The sequence below is a fragment of the Paralichthys olivaceus genome, chromosome 2, assembly GCF_024713975.1.
Source record: "Paralichthys olivaceus isolate ysfri-2021 chromosome 2, ASM2471397v2, whole genome shotgun sequence".
Lineage (NCBI taxonomy): Eukaryota > Metazoa > Chordata > Actinopteri > Pleuronectiformes > Paralichthyidae > Paralichthys > Paralichthys olivaceus.
Window position 1 is genome coordinate 21762902 of NC_091094.1, and position 19505 is coordinate 21782406.

The 19505-nt window shown below is 40.8% G+C and overlaps 1 protein-coding gene across 2 annotated transcripts in view; it reads left to right on the plus strand.

Moving 5' to 3' along the window:
• dnah1 (dynein, axonemal, heavy chain 1) overlaps nucleotides 1–19468 on the plus strand; it is a 35941-nt gene extending 16473 nt beyond the window's left edge. For both annotated transcript variants that reach the window (XM_069511508.1, XM_020086276.2), the window contains exons 36-79: nucleotides 56–210; nucleotides 318–495; nucleotides 578–772; nucleotides 870–989; nucleotides 1155–1313; nucleotides 1431–1538; nucleotides 1655–1795; nucleotides 2023–2183; nucleotides 2268–2425; nucleotides 2910–3083; nucleotides 3203–3232; nucleotides 3497–3675; nucleotides 3909–4139; nucleotides 4453–4649; nucleotides 4812–4947; nucleotides 5147–5355; nucleotides 5471–5642; nucleotides 6452–6643; nucleotides 6811–6921; nucleotides 7496–7681; nucleotides 7773–7964; nucleotides 8130–8297; nucleotides 8390–8581; nucleotides 8974–9105; nucleotides 9254–9379; nucleotides 9555–9674; nucleotides 9805–9954; nucleotides 10048–10208; nucleotides 10523–10748; nucleotides 10889–11084; nucleotides 11239–11390; nucleotides 11509–11705; nucleotides 11803–11947; nucleotides 12264–12422; nucleotides 12930–13061; nucleotides 13501–13671; nucleotides 14221–14400; nucleotides 14706–14882; nucleotides 15332–15502; nucleotides 15766–15896; nucleotides 17135–17279; nucleotides 17943–18149; nucleotides 18272–18506; nucleotides 19030–19468. In XM_069511508.1, the coding sequence (XP_069367609.1) occupies nucleotides 56–210; nucleotides 318–495; nucleotides 578–772; nucleotides 870–989; nucleotides 1155–1313; nucleotides 1431–1538; nucleotides 1655–1795; nucleotides 2023–2183; nucleotides 2268–2425; nucleotides 2910–3083; nucleotides 3203–3232; nucleotides 3497–3675; nucleotides 3909–4139; nucleotides 4453–4649; nucleotides 4812–4947; nucleotides 5147–5355; nucleotides 5471–5642; nucleotides 6452–6643; nucleotides 6811–6921; nucleotides 7496–7681; nucleotides 7773–7964; nucleotides 8130–8297; nucleotides 8390–8581; nucleotides 8974–9105; nucleotides 9254–9379; nucleotides 9555–9674; nucleotides 9805–9954; nucleotides 10048–10208; nucleotides 10523–10748; nucleotides 10889–11084; nucleotides 11239–11390; nucleotides 11509–11705; nucleotides 11803–11947; nucleotides 12264–12422; nucleotides 12930–13061; nucleotides 13501–13671; nucleotides 14221–14400; nucleotides 14706–14882; nucleotides 15332–15502; nucleotides 15766–15896; nucleotides 17135–17279; nucleotides 17943–18149; nucleotides 18272–18506; nucleotides 19030–19151 (7179 nt within the window). In that variant the 3' untranslated portion in view covers nucleotides 19152–19468. The remainder of the gene's footprint in view (nucleotides 1–55; nucleotides 211–317; nucleotides 496–577; nucleotides 773–869; nucleotides 990–1154; nucleotides 1314–1430; nucleotides 1539–1654; nucleotides 1796–2022; nucleotides 2184–2267; nucleotides 2426–2909; nucleotides 3084–3202; nucleotides 3233–3496; nucleotides 3676–3908; nucleotides 4140–4452; nucleotides 4650–4811; nucleotides 4948–5146; nucleotides 5356–5470; nucleotides 5643–6451; nucleotides 6644–6810; nucleotides 6922–7495; nucleotides 7682–7772; nucleotides 7965–8129; nucleotides 8298–8389; nucleotides 8582–8973; nucleotides 9106–9253; nucleotides 9380–9554; nucleotides 9675–9804; nucleotides 9955–10047; nucleotides 10209–10522; nucleotides 10749–10888; nucleotides 11085–11238; nucleotides 11391–11508; nucleotides 11706–11802; nucleotides 11948–12263; nucleotides 12423–12929; nucleotides 13062–13500; nucleotides 13672–14220; nucleotides 14401–14705; nucleotides 14883–15331; nucleotides 15503–15765; nucleotides 15897–17134; nucleotides 17280–17942; nucleotides 18150–18271; nucleotides 18507–19029) is intronic.
• Nucleotides 19469–19505: the final 37 nt, after the last annotated feature.

The window sequence follows — 19505 nt, forward strand, 5'->3', positions numbered from 1 at the left end:
TTTTGTCTTGCAGTGTAGATTCCTGCATGTAAGTGTTTGATTGTATGTGTTTTAGTGTTATGAGACACTAGGTGAAGCATTAACAGCTTTGAAGGGACAGCCCTCTCTGAGTGGTGAGGTGTACGAGCCAGTTCAGACGTATGTCCTCAACCCCAAATCCATCACCATGGGACAGCTCTATGGGGAGTACGACTTGGTCACACATGAGTGGTAAGAAATTAATTATTCTACACAAACTACAGACCAAACAAAAGGACACAGACATTATTGTTTTTAATTGTATCATTCATCATTTTATCTTTTTCCTCACCCTCTAGGACAGATGGCATCCTATCTTCTCTTATACGTGGCGGTGCAGTATCTATGGACAAACAGAAGAAGTGGTACATGTTTGATGGGCCAGTGGATGCCGTGTGGATCGAGAACATGAACACTGTGCTGGACGACAACAAAAAACTGTGCCTCAGCTCTGGGGAAATCATTAAACTCACTGATGTAAGGTTTTGTTTTCACACTGTCCGTTGAATTGCCTTCTGCCCTTTGTGCAGCCAAACATTTTTGGATCTTCTGCCTGCAGGTGATGACCATGATGTTTGAGGTGCAGGACTTGGCGGTGGCCTCTCCAGCCACCGTGTCTCGCTGTGGTATGGTTTACCTGGAGCCGAGTATTTTGGGCCTTGTCTCTTTTACAGAGTGCTGGCTGAAGCAGGTGCCTGAGGCCTTGAGGCCATACACAGAGCAGCTCAACTCACTGTTCACCAGGTTCCTGCAGGTGAGAGGGTAGACTTTACCTCAAGGATTTGTATTATCATAGACTAGGATTGTATTAACAATCTAACGCTGTCTTTTTTTTCTGTACTTTTATACAGGATTCCATCACTTTTGTCCGCACATCAGTGAAGGAGGTCATCACATCCCTTGACAGTAACCTTGCCTGTAGTCTGCTTAGACTAATGGACTGCTTCTTCAGTCCCTTTAACACTAAAGAGGTGAGTTTCACTGTTTTAGAATGACCCACAAAAAAGAAATTTATAGAATTGTTTTTGAATATCACTGGTAGATTCTTCATCTCCGTGTCCTATGATTAGAGTCTCTTGTTCAAGATAGTGTTGTGTTGATTGTGTGTCCCTCATTCATCCTTTCGTGTCTTGTAGAATGAAAAGCCTGCCCCTGAGAAGAAGCTGGAGCATTTGAAGGAGCTGATCGAGCCCTGGTTCTTTTTCTCACTGGTGTGGAGTGTAGGTGCCACAGGAGACGCAGCCGGCTACAAGCGCTTCAGTGCCTGGCTCAAGAACAAGATGGCAGATGAGAAGGTCAGATTATAGTCTCTGATTTACTTACAAATTATTTCTAATGAAATAAGTATTACTTGCTTGATTCTTTTTTAACAGCTGTATATTTTAATTGATGCATATTTATTTTTCTTTCAGATTCAATTATGTTTTCCAGAGGAGGGCCAAGTATACGACTACAGGCTTGATGATGCAGGGATTAGTAAATTTGAGGATGACGACGAAGAAGATGAGGAGGAGAGAAAAGTAAACAGATAATGCTTTAACATACAGATAATGAATGAACTTTAGAAAAGACTATTAATATCACATTACTAGTATTATACATTTTTTATTCCATTCATCTTTTATATGTACTCTAGGTTCAGTGGGTCAGCTGGATGAAATACACAGATCAAGTTGTGATCACCCCAGAGACAAACTATGCTGACATCATCGTTCCCACAGCTGACACAGTGAGAATGTCTTTCCTGATGGATATGCTTTTAACCAATATGAAACCTGTGAGTACTTTGTATTTAACATTCTGTCATACAAACACATTTGATGAAATACATGGCAAATTTCATTTTAAATTGTATCACTTTGTCTAAATTATTAACATTTCTTATCAATATTTGATTTGAAACACTTCAGAATCTGACCATAAATGTTTTACATTTAAATGCTTTAATTTCATAGAAGAGGCACCATTAGACTACATTACTATTTGTGTGTGTTTGTGATGCAGGTGCTCTGTATTGGTCCAACTGGTACAGGAAAGACACTGACCATGTCAGACAAACTTCTAAAGAACATGCCTGCTGAATACATCACACACTTCCTCATGTTCTCTGCTCGCACCTCAGCCAATCAGACTCAAGACTTCATTGACAGTAAACTTGACAAAAGGTAAGACTGCTCTATTACACATTGTTCAACTTACAACTCGACAATACTCAGTTTCTCTGACTCACTATTTAAATTATGTGTCAGGCGGAAAGGGGTGTTTGGGCCTCCAATAGGAAGACACTTTATCTTCTTCATCGATGATCTAAACATGCCGATGTTGGAAACCTATGGAGCCCAGCCTCCTATTGAACTGCTGCGGCAATGGATTGACCACGGAGGCTGGTACGACAGGAAGCAGATAGGTGAGAATGCTGAAGTATATGTTGTTTTCTGTCATATTAATTTAAATATATATATACATATATTTGTTGACCTTTTAATTTCTTATCATGCTTCTGCACCGGCGACAGCCAGGCATCATGTTTTCGGGTTATCTGTATGTTCGTTTTTTTCCATTTTTGTAAACACATCTCAAGAAAGCCTAAAAACCAACAAAGACATTTGTGAGAAACATTCACTTGGAATCAAAGATTCACAGATTAGATTTCAGTGGTTTATAGTTAAAGGTAACGTGAGACTGTTCTGGATAATGGAGGCATACAACTGCAGAACAATTCTAGTTGTACCAATTGTACCCTGTTTCGATCGGTTTCACTATGGTTATAATATTATTCATTTCTGTTGAATGACTAAGATTTGTGTTCAGTCTAAGTGTTTTAGATCAGAAATATGAAAAATTCATTCTGTTGATCTTTCTGTTTTGTTTTTCCTGTCATCACTCCACAGGTACTTTCAAGCAAGTGGTGGACATCAATTTTGCGTGTGCTATGGGACCCCCAGGTGGAGGCCGTAATCCCATCACCGAGCGCTTCACTCGCCACTTCAACTTGCTGTCGTTCACTGAAATGGAGGATACCAGCAAGAAGAGGATTTTCTCCACCATCTTAGGCAGTTGGATGGGTGAGTCAGTGCTGCTTATTTGTTACAATTGAAGGCCATGTCAATGGTTGGACAGTTACAGGGTAGAAAACCCTTCAAGAAAAAATTAACTTCATTTTCTTGTGTTTGTTTTCTTTCAGATGGAAATATGAGTAAAAGGGAACCAGGCAGTAAGTCAGTGAAAGGAAGCAGACAATGAGTGAAACTCATGAAATGTCATTTAATACTTTTAAGTTGTTACAGCATGTACAATATAAATAGACACTAGTTTGAATGTCATTTTATGTAAACAGCACATTAATCAAACACATTTTAAAACAAAAGCGTTTGTCTGATAAAGCATCATCTAAAAGTAAATATATCTAGCAAATTGATTTTCTGAAGTGAATTTCATGTTTTAATGTATTCACTTCTGTCCTTCTGTCTTTCATCAGGACCTGTGCCAGCAATCCAGCCGCTCAATGAACCTCTGGTAGACGCCACAATCCAAGTCTATGCTACCATTACCTTGCAGCTTCTCCCAACTCCATCCAAGTCCCATTACACCTTCAACCTCAGGGACCTGTCCAAGGTCTTCCAGGGCATCCTCATGGCTGAGGCTGGCATGATAGAGGTAGGAGTAATAAGATTACTACAGATGGTATAAATATCTTTCTTAGGTTTAGTCACTTGATCCCTATTAGCAATAATTTGTATGAGCATGGCATTGTACCTCCTGACAGTAGATGCAATAGCATTCCTCAGGTAAAGAATCCTTCTTGATTAAACAAGAGAAGGCTGAAAGGTTTTTTGTCTATCTTTTACTCCTTTATCTAAACATAGCATTATTTTTTTTGGTGTTTTTAGGACAAGTTGCAGCTGCTTCAGTTGTGGTACCACGAAAGCTGCAGGGTTTTCCAAGACCGCCTGGTGTGTGCTGAGGACAGGGACTGGTTCAACACACTCCTGAAGGATCATATTCAGGAGTTTGACTGCAGCTCTGAAGAGGTTGTGTCTGGTCAGCCTGTTCTCTATGGGGATTTTATGATCCCTGGAGCTGACCACAAAGTCTACACACGTATAGAAGACAAGGAAGAGGTGAGTGGACCTATGGCCTATGCAGGAAAGATGTTTTGCTATAGCTCTCTGTAAACAGCTAACAGTTGCATGCAGATGGTGTTTTGTTTGCCCATAAACAAAAAATGGATCAAGCATTTGTATTTATTTTTATAAAACTATATTATTCACTAAATTAATGTTTACAAATAATTTCTCAATTCAGCTTCTGATTAATATATATTTTGTGTAATATAATGGCATCCTTCTCTCTGTTGATTATGTGGCCGTACGCTCGATTCACTTCATGACTGTTTATCCTCTGCATTATATTGTATTCTATAATATTATCTAGTTGGCAAAGGTGATGGAGGAATACATGGACAACTACAACCAGACCAGCACCACCAAGATAAAGCTGGTGCTCTTCATGGATGCCATTGAGCATGTTTGCCGTATCAGCCGCATCTTGCGCCAGCCCCTGGGCAATGCCCTGCTGCTTGGAGTGGGTGGCAGTGGGCGACAGTCACTCACTAAACTCGCATCACATATGTAAGATGGCCAAACACAAAACTTTCAATGAATCCAAATCCAGTTTCTCAAGCTATTTTGATATATTAAAGGATCAAACTGAGGGTTTTGATTTTGTAATTGATTGTAATGAATGTAATAATCTTGTAGCCCCATGTTCACAGTGTGTTTGTTTATATCCAGGTCAGACTATGAGTGTTTCCAGATAGAGCTCTCCAAGAACTACGGCCAAACAGAGTGGAAGGAAGATATTAAAAGCATCATGTTGAAAGCTGGTCTTCAGAACCAGCAGATCACCTTCCTCTTTGTAGACACACAGGTAAAAAGCAGCATTATTTACCATACACCATACTGATTGTGTTTCAGGTGTGTGTGGGATCCTGTTGTACTGTTCAACTTATTTTAAGTAAATCTAAATTAAAGCTAAAACAATGTAGATCTAAATAATATGTATATATGTAGTACATGTCAGACAATGCACCATTTTACTTATTCTTACCTGTGTGTTAATCTACCAGATTAAGAGTGAGTCATTCCTGGAGGATATCAACAACATTTTGAACTCAGGGGATGTTCCCAACCTGTATGCAACAGACGAGCAGGAGCGTATCCTAACAGCAATGAAGCCAGTGGTGATGGAACTGGTGCAGCAGCCAACTAAAGCCAACCTCATGGCTGCCTACATCCGGAGGGTCCGCAGCAACATCCACATTGTGCTCTGCATGAGGTTAGTAACCTTGAAAATTAAAACAAACGGACTGGGTGTCTCCTCCATTTCTGTTTAACTCTTCCTCCTCTCCTTTCCCTATTGCTGATAATTCTCTCCATTTCTTGTGCTGCAGTCCCATCGGTGAGGTGTTTCGTTCGAGGCTGAGGCAGTTTCCCTCACTGGTGACATGTTGCACCATAGATTGGTTCAGCGCCTGGCCAGAGGAGGCTCTGCAGGCTGTGGCCACGTCATTCCTCAATGATCTGCCTGAGCTTGAAGCCAGCCCCACCGCCATGAAGGGACTGGTGAGGAGGCTTTGTGTGTTTGTGTGTGTGTGTGTGTGTGTGTGTGTGTGTGTGTGTGTGTGTGTGTGTTTGTGTGTGTGTGTTTGTATTTGTGTGTGCATGCATTTGTACGTGCGTGCATGTGAGTTTCTTTGGTATGAAGGTTTTAAAATAATGTTGCCAATCTAAGGAAGTACTGTACGTTAACAAAGATCTAAACAAACAGGCTAAATGTTGGATGATGTTGAACCTCTGTACAGTCACTTTGAGATGGACTCATTATGGTATTGATTTATTTCTAGATTTTTTTCTATGACAAATGTAGATCTTAATGTCACTTCTGTCGCCAGCATTCTGACTAAGCAACATAAAAGGCTGTGAACCCTGATTCCTAGCCCGTTCAGTGAAAGTACACTGTAAGACAAACACTGGATGATGAACACGTGTGGTGTTAATACATTTGTCAGTAAAGTTGTAAATCCACAAAAGTGGCCACAAGAAAAGGTTTGGTTAAATAAGCAATTTGTGAGTAGAAAATAGGGTTCCAACATGAGAGAGGGAAATGTATTGTATGGAAATGAATTTGCCTCATAGTGTAACTGATGATAAGCCGGGGTAGCCTCTGTTAAACATTCATCTGAATGTGAAAAGAAAGATGAAACATTGTCACTGCAATCCGATGCAACAATAACAGCACATAAATCAGCAACAATGATAAAGTATCGGAATCAAACAACTTTTTTAAGTTTCTGCAACTTTATTTTTGTGCAGGGTTTAGATCAAATTTACTTGTCAGGACTGAAAATAACTTTTCTGTTTCTCTTCTCCAGACAATGATGTGTGTGAAGATCCACCAGATGGTTGCCAGGAAGTGTGAACAGTACCTGGCTGAGCTTTCACGCTACAACTATGTCACACCCAAGAGCTACCTGGAACTGCTCAAAATCTTCTCAGATCTAACCGGACGCAAGAAGCAAGAACTGTGCGGTGATCGTCAGCGCATGAAGACTGGTCTGGACAAGGCAAGGCCCTGGCAAAAAAACAAACAAACAATAACTCTTATTGTTTGGTTTTTGAAAGTTTTAATCTACCTTCACTTGAGTAGATGTTGTCATTTTAATAGTAGAGGTTAATGTGGTACTTATTAATTAGCACTCTTTTCTGACAATGCTTCACTGTGGTCCTGTAGCTCCTGCGCACAGCAGAGGATGTGAGCAAAATGCAGGAGGAGCTGGAGACCATGAGACCTCTTTTGGAGGAGGCCGCTAGGGAAACTGAAGTCACCATGGAGACCATCAAAGTAAGGAAATATTTAGAGTTCAAAGAAATTGAGCAACACACAAAATATATACTTTTTTCCTGCATTCTCCAGACACGGATGACACTTACATACTGCAGTGGTTACTAAGCTTTACGACCCCCTGGATGATCACAAAACACCAACATAGGGGTCAGGTGGTGATTTCCAGAAATAGAATAGAACATTTGAATGAATCATTAAATAGAGCATATTTTAGGGATATTAACTAAAGATTAGAATCCTGTGTCCCTACATGACCTCTAAAGTGATTTTGACAGATTAGTGACGACATATTAACAGCATGAAAGGAAACACTGCAACAATTCCATCAGCTGGATATTTTACTTTTTTTTAACTGGCTCAAATCAATGTGCTTCAACCACTTCTGAGTTAAGGCGCGTCACATGTCTATGACTGTCATTTTTGGGGTCGGGGGCTAAACTGTTTGGGTGCTGCTGACATATTCATCCCTCTGTACATACACAAATGTTCAAGTTTTCTTCAGAATCCTAACTGAACTGTATAACCTTTGCATTCTGTGTGTGCTGTGTTTGTCATTTTTTTACGTGGACAGAAAGATACAGTGGTTGCAGAGGAGACCCGGAAGTCAGTGCAAGCAGAGGAAGCAAAAGCTTCAGAGAAAGCTCGTATTGCGTCGGCCATCGCAGAAGATGCTCAGAAGAATTTGGACGAGGCTCTGCCTGCTCTGGATGCTGCTCTCACCAGCCTCAAGTCACTCAATAAGAACGATGTCACTGAGGTCAGAGATTATGATAATGATTGATGATATATAGTCTTTAATTACCACTGCAGTGATTTTAATGATCCTTGGGACTACATGTTTTCCATAGGTGCGAGCAATGCAGCGACCTCCCAGTGGGGTGAAGCTGGTTATTGAAGCGTTGTGCATTATGAAGGGCATTAAACCTAAAAAGTTACCTGGAGAGAAGCCTGGCACCAAGATCGACGACTATTGGGAATCTGGAAAAGGTCTATTACAGGAGCCTGGCAAGTTTCTGGACAGTCTGTTCAAGTATGACAAGGTAGAGTACATGGATTTACTGCTGTCACTGTATGTATATATTTACAGGGTCTCTACAGAACCAGATTATTGCCTCATTCAGATTTGACTGTAGACTTTATAGTTCTCTTTGTCTCAGGTGTTGACACTGATGTGATGCCTTCTGTCTCTCTAATCATTTCTGCAGGACAACATCCCAGATAATGTGATCACTTTAGTCCAGCCCTACATAGATAATGACGATTTCCAGCCAGCCTCAATTGCCAAGGTTTCCAAGGCCTGTACGTCCATTTGCCAGTGGGTGCGAGCCATGCATGTATATCACTTTGTGTCCAAGGCTGTGGAACCTAAAAGGGTAAAATCTCCCTGTTGAGCCAGTATATTTAAATTCATGTCACTTCACATAAGAGTGTGATCTAAACATTGAAAATTTTATTGTTTGTACAGCTAGCTCTCCAGGGGGCCCAGGACGACTTAGCTATAACCCAGCAAATCCTGGATGAAGCCAATAAAAAGTTGGCAGAGGTGGAGGGCGGTATCGCCACTTTACAGACCAAGTACCAGAACTGTTTGGCCAAGAAAGAAGAGCTGGACAACAAGTATCAACTGTGTGAGGCGCGTCTCATCCGAGCAGACAAGGTCAGAATGAGGGATAAGATAAATTTAGCATTACAGCAGCTCAAGACGAAGAGCAGAAAGGTGGTGGTTAGGAACAGGATGCAAATGAAAGAAATAACATCCTTTCACCACATTTTGTGGATATCTGTCCAGTAGTTTTTGTTAATCTTGCTTAAAAACAGATAAGCCAACCATTAAAAAATGGACAGGGGTGAAAACTTCCTTGGCGGAGTTGGATATAATTGTTATATTATTATATACTCTAGTAGAAAGCAAATACAAAAATTCACATTCTGTAACAAGCAGTATTTGCTCTTAGCCAAAGAAAATACAACACTATAATGAATAGTGTTTTTATCAATATATTTGCCTGCTTTAATATTCACAGTATGATGATGCATGTTTTTCTGCAGCTTATTGGCGGACTGGCGGATGAAAAGGTGCGCTGGAAGGAAACAGTGCAACATCTGGATTACATGGTTGAAAACGTAGCCGGCGATGTGCTTCTATCTGCAGGATACATAGCGTACCTGGGACCCTTCACTGTAAGTTGGTTTTAACTCAAGACGTTCTGTTGTTCCAGGAGACACAATCATAACATTTTAACATAACTTTAATACAAACACATATTTGTGCCAATCAGTGCAGCATGGTTGTGTAATTTGCATGATGGTTCATTGTTTTCATGTTTAGGGAGAATACAGAGCGGCCATGGCAGATGAGTGGATGCTTTGCTTCAAAGAACTACATGTTCCACACACTGACGAACCCAACCTGATCAACACTCTAGGAGATCCAGTCAAGATCCGCTCCTGGCAGGTCAGATCCAACCTATCATGGGCTGACCTTCAGGGTCAAAGCCTATTAAGACATCTTCATTGTTAATTGTCAAACCAACAAACTTCTTATGTGCTTATTTTTCATCAATGATTTTAGACTTAAATTGACTTGGTCATTTACACAAATTTTCATCATATTCTGTTTTTCTGTGCAGCTATCAGGTTTGCCCAAGGATAACCTTTCAGTGGAGAATGGTGTGATCGCTCAGTACTCTCTACGTTGGTCTCTGTTCATTGATCCTCAGGGACAAGCCAACACGTGGATCAAAAACAAGGTGAGGAGACTCTCTTCCTGTTCTGATATGACCACAGCTGCTGAGGGTATCAATGAGACAAAAGACAAAATATCGCTATCTGCAGTTATATTTGATGCATTGCTCATCCATATTTGATTCCTGTGTCCAGGAGAAGGAAAATGGGCTAGAGGTTATAAAGCTCAGTGATCGAGATTTCCTACGCAGTCTTGAAAACACAATTCGCTTTGGTAAACCCTGCCTTCTGGAGAACGTAGGAGAGGAACTGGATCCTGCTCTCGATCCTGTCTTGTTGCAGCAGGTATGTATACACAGATCTGTTACAAATGAAAATAACTTGTGTGCTAGTGTTGCCTGAATATGGATCTACTTAACTTGCATGTTTGGCTCTTAGACGTTTAAGCAGCAAGGCAGCATGATGCTGAAACTGGGAGATTCAGTCTTCCCTTACCATGAGGACTTCAAGCTGTACATCACCACTAAGCTGCCAAACCCACACTACTCTCCCGAGGTCTCTGCCAAAGTCACCCTCATCAACTTCACCCTGTCACCCAGGTAACACAAAACAGTTTTACACAACTCTGCCATCAGCCCTAAAACCAGATATGTAGATAACAGAAGTATAAAGCATATACTCTGAACTATTCTGGATATGATACAATATTTTGTTATTTAAAATATCTTCAATGTGCAACTGGAGACTCCATTCAAAATGATAGTTATATAACAATAGGTAAGCATGCAATAAGGGGTTTGTTTTTTTATCAACGGTAATGTAAGTTTATGTTACTGACGGTACTTTTGAAAAACCAAACACTCTCAGTTGGACTTTTATTGTTTTAGTAAAAGTACGTTCTGTATGTATTCAGTGGTCTACAGGACCAGTTGCTGGGCCAGGTCGTAGCTGAGGAGCGTCCAGACCTGGAGGAGGCAAAGAACCAGCTCATCGTGAGCAACGCTAAGATGAAACAAGAGCTGAAAGGAATTGAGGATGAGATCCTGTTCCGGCTCAGCTCCACAAAGGGAAACCCTGTGGACAACGAGGAGCTCATCCAAGTGCTGGGGGCTTCCAAGATCAAGGCTGGAGAAATCAAGGTCAGACAGTCCAGAGCTCTTTTTCTTCTTATTTACAACTCCTTGTAAAACCTCATATATCATTCTTCAAGTGACGTGTCATTCAATGCATAAGCTACCGTTGATTTTCTACTAGTAACACAAGCTGATTTTACTGGCAGGCAAAAGTGATGGCAGCAGAAAAGACAGAAGCGGACATTGATGCCACCCGTCTGGAGTATGTGCCGGTGGCTGTGCGCTCGCAGATCCTCTTCTTCTGTGTATCAGACCTGTCCAATGTTGATCCCATGTACCAGTACTCTCTGGAGTGGTTCCTTGGCAACTTCATGACGAGCATTGCCAACTCAGAGAAAGCAGGTAGAAATAAATCACACAGCAAATGATGCTCCCTCTGGTTGTATATTGAGAATTTTGCCTGTGCATATGAAAAAACTTAACACTAATTCATGACACTGAAACAAAAAAAAAGGTTTGTTGCTAATGACTCTTTTCTGGACTTTTCTTCTCTCAGACACAGTGAAGATAAGAATTGCCAACATCAATGAGTTTTTCACCTTCAGCCTGTACAGCAACGTGTGCCGCAGTTTGTTTGAGAAGCACAAACTTATGTTCGCCTTCCTCCTGTGCACTCGCATCATGATGAATGAAAACAAAATCGACATGGTAAGCAACAGAGGAGTTTGTATCTTCTCACTGTCTGTTTGCTTGTCTCTTTAAAATTCTCTAACTAATTCAAATACATAAGTGGAGTTAACTCGTGCACTTAATGAATCTGTCTCAGGCTGAGTGGCGCTACCTGCTGTCTGGAGGGATGCCTGTACAAGAGTTGACCAACCCTGCGGTGAGCTGGCTGTCGGAGCGTGCCTGGCAGGACATCCTGAGCCTCAGCGCCCTGGACAACTTCAACCAACTCGCAGAGAGCTTCACCAAACATCTGCAGGGTTTCAAGAGGATTTTTGACAGCAACCAGCCTCACAGGCAAACATTTGATAACCTCCTTGTTAACTAAAATGTACTTCCCCCTCATTTATATTGTGCAGTCCGTTTAACAAGGTGTGATTATGTTTGCCCACAGAGAGGCCCTCCCAGAGGAGTGGGACACGGAGCTGGACTCTTTCCAGAAGCTGTTGATCCTGCGCTGCTTGAGGGCTGACTGCCTCACTCAAGGCCTGCAGGAGTTTGTCTCAGATCAGTTGGGACAGCGCTTCATAGAACCTCAGGTCAAGAAGCTGCCCTCCTGTTCTCCATTTTGCCTTTATGCTCATGTTAAAAACAATATTTATGCAGTGACACAGAGATATTCTTATCGCTGTGATTTCAAAGTGTAGAAACATTAATGCAGTAATTACTGCTCCATTTGTTTTGACTGGGACAGCAGCAGTGCAAACAAGCTTTAAAGTGTGCAGTATAGAATTAACTTTGCTAATTTCAGCTTTTATTAAAAGTTAAAGTTATTTCTGGTTGTTTGCTCCGCTCTCTTGTATGTGGCAGCAGTATTTAAGGCTTACTAGTCCTTCTCTCTCTGTCTCTCCACAGACGTCAGACCTGTCTGTGGTGTTCAAAGAGTCGTCCACTTCCACTCCACTCATCTTTGTCCTCTCCCCTGGCACTGACCCTGCTGCCGACCTCTACAAGTTTGCTGACGTTATGCAGTTCTCCAAGAAAATGAGTGCCATCTCTCTGGGCCAGGGCCAGGTCAGATCCACAGGGATAGCCAGGAATTCTCTCTCTCTTGTCTTGTTAATGATGGCCACCATAGTGCTAATTGTTTTTTCTATTTCTGAACAAAGGCTGGGGCAATATGTTACACTACTTTGTCAGATGCTATAAAGAGGTTATATACAAAACAACAATATAACCTCATGTGTAGGGTTAAGGATAAATACAGACTAATTGTAACCAAGCCAAACATTCTCCGAGCAATATACTCCCCCTGTGGTTGTTCAGTTCGTATCAGCATCTGTTTATCAAATTACTTGTAATTATGTGAGTTAGAATTCTGGAGAGCGCTAAACTGTTGCAACATCCTGTCCTCAGTTTCTATCCTAATTGAACTGAGAGCTCTGAAACCTTCCTGAAATTTCCTGTAATTGTGCGGCCATATCAGATTTTTAGGAAATGTAAATGTTGGAAACCTCATGTTGTTGTTGTTGTTGCTGATGCCACATCTGCCTTTCCTCTGCTACTGAATGTGTGATGCAGGGCCCCTGGGCTGAGACGCTGATGCACGCTGCCATGGAAAGAGGTCACTGGGTCTTTTTCCAGAACTGTCACCTGGCACCCAGCTGGATGCCATCGCTGGAGAGACTCATTGAAAACATCAACCCAGTAAAGGTCAGAAAATACGCTCAAACAAAAGAGCACGGGCATACACATACAAGCACAAAAAAACTGAACAGACTCAGTGTGTTGACTTATACTGTGCCGTTAACCTATGAATTGGATGGTTTTCATTTCCTCCTTTGCTCCTCATTGATTCCGATGCACGCCACATTTTTTTGTCAGAATCAAAGAGAAAACTAAGCGAGCGCAACCCGAACCCACAAGGCGTTCTGTTTTTTGTGTCTGAACCCGACCCGATGCAGTTATTGTTAGCTGCTATTTGTTGTGTTGCTTATTTTCCCCAATTACAGACATGTGCAGTATATAAAATCAGCTCAGCCAACATGATATGACCCTATAATTTCAACATCTTTGTACAAACCCAGTCCGGACAGGCTTGGGTCAATAATCCACACTCTAATTAACATCAAATTTCCAATCGTCTCTGCAGGTGCACAAGGACTTCCGTCTGTGGCTCACAAGTCTTCCCAGCAACAAGTTCCCAGTGTCCATTCTCCAAAATGGTTCCAAGGTGACCATCGAGCCTCCCAGAGGCATCAAGGCCAACCTACAGAAAACCTACCTGAGGCTAACTAATAATTTCATCACCTCTTCCACCAAGGTCTGTCTCCCTCTCAGTCACGCTCAAATCTCCTTATCATTTACTTTAGAATAGAAAATCTGCCTCTTTTGATCAGTTTTATTTTTTCTACTTAAAGGTACAATGTGTATAATTTTGTCATATCTAGTGTTGATATTGCATGTTGCAGCTGAACACCCCTCAAACATGAAAAAGAACCTGTGGTAAACTTCAGTTGTCATAAAAACTCAAAAGGTTTTTAGTTTATCCAGTTTGGACTACTGTAAAAAAACATGGTAGCCTCTGTAGAGAGGGTCCCCTCGATGTAAATATAAAGTATTTAAATATAAAGGGCCTTTTATAGGGTAAAGAAAACTACAATTCATACAATTTAGAGGAAATGAACCAATGAAAACATCATGAGGATTGTTCTACATTAAATTTCTGCCAGTAGTTCCCTTTCACCTAAATCTTACACACTGGACCTTTAAGTGGTCTTGTTGTGTAGTACATTTGAATGATACTTTCCTTTGAAGAGTGGAATTATTTCCAACTTATTCCTTCCCTTGCTTCTCATTCTTTCCTCTTCAGATGACAAACTTCAAGCCTTTGCTCCTGTCTCTGAGTCTGTTCCATGGAATTGCTTTGGAGCGAAGGAAGTTTGGCTCTTTGGGCTTCAACATTCCCTATGACTTCACAGACGGAGACTTGAACATCTGCATCAGCCAACTCAAAATGTTCCTGGACGAGTACCAGGACATCCCATACAAGGTGGGGAAGAGAAGGCTGGTGTCTGTGTTCAACTACTTGTTCAATAGTTTCAAAGCCACCATTTTCCATTTTACTTGCTCCCTTGTTCTTTGTTTTATTTTATTTTTTTTCTGTTCATCTTTACTCTGTTTGACTTAGTCCCTATAATGTGTGTTAAACCTGTCAATTGCTATTTCAGTGTGTTTTTATCATTATGGGTGGATATGATATAAGCTTAGAGGTTAAAAACAAGCCATTTAATAAGGAGCATTTTCTTCAGTCAGATAATGTGTGTCTGTCCCCGTTCTTGTGCTCCACCTGTCCAGGTGCTGAAATACACTGCAGGCCAGATAAATTATGGCGGCCGTGTGACAGATGATTGGGACAGACGATGTCTGCTGAGTGTGTTGGAGGATTTCTATTGTCCTGCTGTTCTCCGTGATGATCATGTCTACTCCTCGTCTGGAGTCTACCGGCAGATAGACACAAGTCTCAATATCAAGGTAAGACATTGGAATATAGAGAGCATTTAAGAAGAAGAAGAGATACTTTATTGATCCCTCAAGGGGAAATTCTTTTAGTCATGATAAGATCAGTGTATTGACCTTTGACTACATCTGTTGGTGTACAAACGTGATACAAGGCAGACGAAGAGCAGAAAGGTGGTGGTTAGGAATAAGGAGATAATGTTTTAATAAGCAGAAACAGTCTGCAATATTTATGACCTACATTCAAAAGTTCCCCATAATTCAAATATAAATCAGTCATAAAGCAAACTACTATTTGAATTGCCAGTTAAGATTTCGATCACAAAAATGTGTGAGCTATTCTGTTATATCTGTGTTTATAACAAAAAAGACCAAATCAGAAAAACCTCAATTGTAAGGAGTTTTAGATTGTTTGAAGAGTTCACAATAACAAAAACCTTTCTCTCTGTTCCTGCTGAACTCAGGGTTACTTGGAATATTTTCGTGGTTTGCCCATCAATGACACACCTGAGATCTTTGGTCTCCATGACAACGCAAACATCAGCTTTGCCCAGAAGGAGACCTTCACCCTGCTGGAAGCCATAGTTTGCCTGCAGCCACGAGCTGTGTCTGCTGGAGGAAAAACTCCAGAGGAGGTGCAGATATTGATTGATTTTATTTCCTTTGCTCTTCTGTTGTCTTTATAAATGCTAATGTTATGTGAGTACAGTGTATTCAGACCTGTTAGACAGGTACTTTTACCATTATTTACATTATTAGCTGAATACACAGACAGATACCTGTGGAGTAGCATGTCTGGGATAATGAGTATAGATTTAAATGCAATAATTCTCTCTGGAGGCCTGGACTGTTGGCTGACACTTGTTATGTTTTTCATTTGTGATCTCTGGTACCATAGATTGTGGAGGAGATTGTGGCGGGCATCTCTGAAAAGATCCCTCAGCCTTTCAGTGTCCAGGAAGTGATGGAAAAATACCCGGTCCTCTATGAAGAGTCCATGAACACAGTGCTTATCCAGGAAGTCATCAGGTAACCTTACATAGTAATCACACAGCAACCCCCTTATATGTCACTCTGCTCGGTAGCTGCAGCTGCAAGTCAAATATTCACTCAGTGACAAAGTAGATTTTTATCTGACCTAGAAGCAGGACAAGAAAAATGTAGATTTTCATCAGCAATGGTGGTAAAGACATTACTTTAAGACATCATCAAACTTGGTCTTTTGTTATTGTTTTGATAGAGAGACCCCCAGCAGCCTGAGAAACTAAATTTATGTTTTAATTCTGATAACTACTGTTTATGGTACAGACATATTTTCATGACAGTAACATGCCATCTGGTAAGTGGATCCAATGTACACATGTTTGAAATATTTTGATAAAAAGCTAATTTAGCAGGAGGAAACATCTTTGACAATGATCATCTCAAGTAGCCAGAATAGATAAATGTACTATTATTTCACCTCTGAGGTTAAAAAAATAATAATTAAACGTGAAAGTAGTGGTGTAATATCTTTATTTGAGACAAGTAGCTGAAATTGTAGCCTTTGAAAGTCTCAGCTCGTAACCATAATTACATGTCTTTGTAATTACACTGTAATAATAGCTTTTTCATTTGTCTGTGTGTGAGCTGCTGTAGCTTGTCAGCAACTTGTGTAGAGTGAGTTTGGGATGACAGCAATCTCTGAAACTATTTTCTGAGTCATTGGTGCCGATTAACAATAAGAATGAATTTCTTTGGTGCTCTGTAAAGGATAAAATTGTCATGAACAATTAATTTCACTTTAATGAAATCCATTTGGCCACTAATATGTTTGTATATTTAGCAGGATTATGCAAAAACTACAGGACAGATTACTATGAAAGGCTAGAAACCCAAATAAGTAGAATGGCACTGGGTGTTTACCCTGGACAGGGCCCAACAGTCCTGTAATGAAACCACATTTGAATAAACATTTTGGGGGGATCTGCACCAAATTGCACAAACTCATACATATCAAGAGCCATGAATTATTCTCTGAGAAATCAATGAAAATGTTGTGAAGAAAATTCACGGATCAACCAACAAATTGAATGGGTTCTTCCTTGGGTCTTGCCCACTCCTCCACAACATTTCATGGAAATCTTTTCAGTTGTTTTTGCATAATCCTGCTAGTCAACAAGCAAACCAACACACAAACAAATGGACAGGAGTGAAAACAACCTTGGCAGAGGTAACAATCTGATATGAGGTCAGTTTAAATCATGAGTTTATTTTGTGTCTCTCAGATATAACAAACTGCTGGAGGTCATCTCTCAGAGTCTTGGTGACATTGTGAAGGCTCTGAAGGGTTTAGTGGTGATGTCATCAGAACTGGAGTTAATGTCCAGAAGCCTGTTCAACAACACCGTGCCTGTAATGTGGACGGCCAAGGTAAGACAAACTCACGTCCATTATTATCCTTCTGACCCTTCATATCGATCCCAGGAGCTGGTGGTCAGACACCATGTCTCAACCTAAGTTGCATACTTCACAAAACAGTCATATATCAAAGGTGCATTAATAGCAAATTCATCACAAAATGTAATTATGGTCACTTATAGGGAATAAAATATATTATGAGAATAAAGTGGTACTCTAAGGGGTTTCTATGGTTTCCCAAGAAACAATGTGATTGGTATTTAAGATTATTTTTTCAGAAAGGAACTCAACTGAGCATGGGTTCTCCCTGCTGCTTATTTCCTCTTTGAATTCCAACTTTATTCTCATATTATAACCTTTTATTTTGAATTTATTACAAATTCAACTTTATTCTTTTAATATTATTTCTTTCTTCTCAATTATGACTTTATCTTGTATTATTGTAATATCTTATTTATTTCTTCAATATGTCATTTTCCATCGTACCATTGACAGTTAGGCTCTTCGTGCTGTTTTTAAAGTGAAACCCTGACTCAAACTAATATTCTGAAATCCAGCCAAATCTGACATTTTCTAAAAGACATCACATTCATTGTTTGGTGGTCTAGTACTTTTAGGCTCTGCTTTCTAAGATCACACACCTCTTTGATTGACTGTGTATCTCTGCCCCCCCAGGCCTACCCCTCTCTGAAGCCTCTGGCCTCTTGGGTGTCAGACCTGCTTCAGAGAATATCTTTCCTACAGACGTGGATCAATGATGGCATTCCACCTGTCTTCTGGATTAGTGGCTTTTTCTTCCCACAGGCTTTTCTCACCGGGACCCTCCAGAACTACGCCCGCCGCTGCGGCACCTCCATTGACACAATTGGTTTTGACTTTGAGGTTGGACAGTAGGCTATTTGTCTAGCAATATATGTTACTGCCATTACTTGTATTTGCAATGAAAATATACTAACTTATATTAAGTACAATGCTACAACACCATGTAATCCCTCCGCCCACAGATAATAGAGAAGCCAGTGTCAGAGATAACAGAGAAACCAAATGCTGGCTGCTACATCCATGGTCTTTTCCTGGAGGGCGCCCGCTGGGACAGCGAGGCAGGTCAGCTCACTGAGTCAAGGCCCAAGGAGCTCCACACAAAAATGTCCATCATTTGGCTGAAACCCAAACCCAACCGCACACCTCCGACCTCCGGGGTCTACATCTGTCCCATCTACAAGACGCTAACACGTGCCGGTCAGTACACAAATCTGTAAAGATTCTCAGTCATTAAGGTCATGCCATCTTAATGGGTTAAACAAGTGTACATAGGCAACTGGCAACACAAGCGAGTCTAGTTGCCTATGTACACTTGTAAAACTCCAGAAGTATGTGTACACAGCATCTGAGCAAGTTTGGATTCATCTATATTACAACAAGCTTAGTTGGGGCTTCATTTAATTATAAAAAACAAATTAGTTTTCACCGAAGTCTGTGGATCTGCTGCTCTGGTTATGAACTCTGTCGGTGTTGGTGGCCGCTCGCTGGAGTGTTTGTGTGCATCTCCTTTTGGTGGTTTTATTACTCACCCAGAAATAGACTCCAGTTAGTATCCTGTTTCACGAAGCGTCTGAAAATGCAGCACTGTATTTTCCACTCACAGCACACAGCACAACCTTGTGCCGGCACGTTACAAACACTTAACTTAGCACAGGGAAGGAAATGTACAAACTGCTTTCATACCTTCTTTATGTCTGAACTGCTCTGTGTGCTTTTGTAGGGACACTCTCCACCACCGGCCATTCCACCAACTACGTGATCTCAGTGGAGCTGCCTACCAATCAAGATCAGAGACACTGGATCAAGCGGGGAGTCGCCCTCATATGTGCACTGGACTACTGAACACACACAAAGTGTGATGATTCTGTGTTGTCCCTAGTTTTACAATATTCTTATAATCTTTGTATTCCCTCTGCAAAGGAGGTTATTATTTAATCTTTCTCATTTATCTTTATAAGCAGGATTACACAAAAGATTTTTGTGAAATTTCGTGGAGGGGTGGGGCTCGACTCAAGGAAGAAGTCTTTGCCGCTGATGGGGGAATTTTTTTGACATTTTATTTTATATCACACCATAGGGCATTTTTGACATTTCTTTGATTTCTTAGAGAGAAAAACAAAAAAACAATTCTGATTAAAAAAGAATGACATTGCTCTCTACTGGGTGAAATTTGGGTTTTTCATTTATTGCTTTGAT